Source organism: Tamandua tetradactyla, chromosome 11 (assembly GCF_023851605.1).
Source record: "Tamandua tetradactyla isolate mTamTet1 chromosome 11, mTamTet1.pri, whole genome shotgun sequence".
NCBI lineage: Eukaryota > Metazoa > Chordata > Mammalia > Pilosa > Myrmecophagidae > Tamandua > Tamandua tetradactyla.
Genome location: NC_135337.1, coordinates 12,067,733 through 12,071,171, shown reverse-complemented (window position 1 = coordinate 12,071,171; position 3,439 = coordinate 12,067,733). Strand labels below are relative to the sequence as shown.

Sequence of the window (3,439 nt, the reverse complement as noted above, 5' to 3'; positions counted from 1 at the left end):
AGTGCAAAAAGGGAATTGAGATTGTTAGAGCAGGAGGTATACATAAAAATTTACTAAGCCCAGCTTCTGGCAGCATAGATTAAGAAAACAAAAGAAAAAATAGAAGTGGCTTTCTTCTATCAGTACATTTTTTTCAGATTGTCATGAAGTGAAGTGACAGGGAGTTTGTCTTATCTCCTACTGCCTGGTGTGGGCTTGTGTGGTGGCATCTGCAGTTGCAGGATTGTTTCTTGCAGGGTCGTATGGAGCTGGGTGTGTACCAGGATTGTGTGCTGTGGGTCGTGTGGCATGCAGCTGTGCAGTGACCTACAGCCCAGGAGCCTGGTTCTAGCATCAAATCACCTGTAGGGGGTGGCCAGGTAGTGGGTGTTGGCGTGATGGAAGCATGGGGTCTCCTTACTTGAGGAGAGTGAAGAATGACAGAGGGGAGGCATCCTTCCCTGACCACTGGGGAATCCCAACTTGATTTCCTTGTCATGGAGCTTGGAATGCTGAACAGACCCTTCTTCCTGGAGGGCAGTTCCTCAGGCCTGCCATGACCACCCTCCTTGGGTAGGCCTGGCCTCTGGGAAGATGACGCAGGGTCTTGCTGCTCCCTCCCAAGTTGTTCCAAAGGGCCAATTCCTGATGGCCCCATGGGAGCTGACCCCAAGGCAGGTGAACATGTTCTTTTCCCCAGAACAGTCCTTCTGGGGCCCTGGGAGATAGACTTCCCACACTCAGGAGCCTCAGTCCTGAAGCCATGGAGATGGGCCAGCTAGAAAGCATCCAGGAGAATATCTGCTTGTCCACTGTCCAAGGAAGGGACAGAGGAGCAAAGGAGCCAGGGAAGCACTGCCTTCCCAGCCCGTGCTGAGATTCTGTGGGCCACCAGGGAAGGATGTCCTTAAATCAGAGATTTGCTGCCTGGATCCTCTGAAAGAAAAATTCCCCAAACTCCTCTGACCCTTCTCCAAATTTCATTACATCCTTTTCAGCAGTGGAAAGAGCACTAGACCAATAGGTAAGAAGTTTGGGTTCTAGTATTGACTGTGTCACTATTTCTGGGTGACCTTAAGTAAGTCACTCTGTCCTAGTTTGTTTACCTGCAACATGGGCACGATAATCATTTCTATTCTACTGACTATTTTGAGATATGAGGAGTTAATGTAGGTGAAAGTGTTTTGGAAAATTTATGCATTGCAACAAAGTGTAAAGTATTATTATTATTTAATATAAGCATCTCTGAAACCCTACTCAGCATTCACTACAGCCTCTGGCCTTTTATCTGTTTCTTCTGAGAAGACCAAAATAGTGTTTCTTATCTTTCATGGGCAAATGACCCACCTGGGATCTTGTTAAATGAAGATTCCCATTCGGTAGGTCTGGGGTGGGGCCCGAGATTCTGCATTGCGAGCAATACTGTTGGTCTGGGACCACATTATGAGTAGCAAGGGCCTGCCCTCCCTCCTCCCAGGAAAGGAGCTGAGACAAGCAGCTTAGAAAATTACCACAGAGTTATGGGTTTATTAAAATAGCTTGTAGTTAAAGATAGACTGTTGGTCACAAAAGAGAAATGTCTTTGGAAAAGCAGAGATAGAAAGCAAGTGGGTAGAGAGGGAGAGAGAGAGAGAGAGAGAGAGAGAAACACAGGGTCCCAAGAAACCTTGGACAAGTCCCTTTCTGGACAGGTCATTTTCTGGACTTCTCTGCACAACAGCCACCATTGGTCTTACCAAGAGAGTCTGTGCTGCCCAGTCCTGAACCTGCACTACTGAGGAGTTTATCGACTTCTCCTGGGATGTTTTGCTTCTCCTCGTTCTCAGTCTCCCGATGGTAGAAGTAGTTGAAGTTGGAAACGATGACAGGGACAGGGAGAGCAATGGTGAGGACCCCTGCGATGGCACAGAGCGTGCCCACAATCTTCCCCCCTGGAGTGGTTGGGCACATGTCACCATAGCCTACGGTTGTCATGGTGACCACAGCCCACCAGAAGCCATCAGGAATGCTGGAGAAGTGGGACTCTGGCTCGTCCACTTCAGCAAAGTAGACTGCACTGGAGAAGAGGATGACGCCAATGAAGAGGAAGAAGATGAGTAGCCCCAACTCCTGCATGGAAGCCTTCAGCGTCTGCCCCAGGATCTGCAGCCCCTTGGAGTGGCGGGAGAGCTTGAAGATACGAAAGACCCTCACCAGGCGGATGATCCTTAGGATGGCCAGGGACATGTTCTGCTGGGCACTTGGTTCTGTCTCCTGGACCAGCTCTGTGATGAGAGTTGCAAAGTAGGGGATGATGGAAATGATGTCAATGATATTCATGATGTTTCTGAAGAAGCTGGCCTTGCTGGGGCAGACCATGAACCGGAGCACTAGCTCAAAGGTGAACCACATGATGCAGGTGGACTCCACCATGAAGAAGGGGTCGCTGAACAAGGTCTGGGAGAGGATCGTCTTGCTTGCATTGAGGCTGGGGTCTCTGGCTACCTTCAGCTCCCTATCCTCCCGGAACTCGGGCAGCGTCTCCAGGCAGAATATGGTGATGGAGATGACCACAACCAACACTGAGACCACAGCCACACCTCGGGCAGCACTGGAGCTCTCGGGGTACTCAAAGAGGAGCCAGAACTGCCGGTGGAAGTGATTGGTGGGGAGCAGTGTTTCAGGGTCTTTGATGAAGCCTTCATCCTCCCGGAATTGGTCCATGGCCTCGCTACCCAGCTCATAAAAGGAGATTTCATCAGCAAAGACGTCAATAGGTACATTGGCTGGGCGCCGGATTTTCCCACCGGATTGATAATAATAGAGGATTCCATCGAAACTGGGCCGGTTTCGGTCAAAAAAATACTCATTTCTCATGGAGTCAAAGAATAGCATCCTTTTCTCCCGGTCTCCCAGGAGGGTCTCTGGGAACTGACTGAGGGTTCTGAGCTGGGTCTCGAATCTCAGTCCAGCAATGTTGATGATCACCCGCTGGTTTCCTTCATTCAAGCCTACTGGCTCGGGCCCTGGGGGATCTATGTAGTCTCCTGGGAGCTTGGAGAAGGCAGTCTCATGGGTAGTATTGTCACTGGTGAGGATTCTCCAGTTGAAGAAAGGGCTGCTCCCAGGCTGGCCTTTTGGACTGGTCAGGTCAAAGTCTGTGGCATAGCCTGGCTCTTCTTGAATTTCGTCTGAGTTATCAAAATTGACCAGAGCAACCTCCATTTCTTTCCAGCCACACACATCCATCCTCGGGGCGTCAGGGAAGCAACATTGGCCTTCCCAGCCTGCTGTAAGCTGGGGAGAGGAAGAAGTCCATCACATAGGCACTAGGGTACAATAAGTTGGCCCTTGATTACCAAGGTAAGGCATGCTAATGGAAAAAAAGTGACTTCTTTTTGACTTGAGAAGGAACCTCATGGTTGTTTTGGCAACAACCTTTCTTTGAAGTCAGTCAGCAACCCCTGAGCTTGCATACATT

The 3,439-nt window shown here is 49.8% G+C and overlaps 1 protein-coding gene across 1 annotated transcript; it reads right to left on the bottom strand.

Annotated features, from left to right (window-relative positions):
• Positions 1–1,671: 1,671 nt before the first annotated feature.
• Positions 1,672–3,207, bottom strand: KCNA10 (potassium voltage-gated channel subfamily A member 10). The gene has a single exon (XM_077119466.1). The coding sequence runs from the start codon at positions 3,205–3,207 to the stop codon at positions 1,672–1,674; it is 1,536 nt and encodes a 511-aa protein (XP_076975581.1).
• Between the last annotated feature and the right edge of the window lie 232 nt (positions 3,208–3,439).

Excerpts from the sequence above, each read along its gene's own strand:
- KCNA10 (XM_077119466.1), bottom strand. The coding sequence starts at position 3,207 with ATGGATGTGTGTGGCTGGAAAGAAATGGAGGTTGCTCTGGTCAATTTT.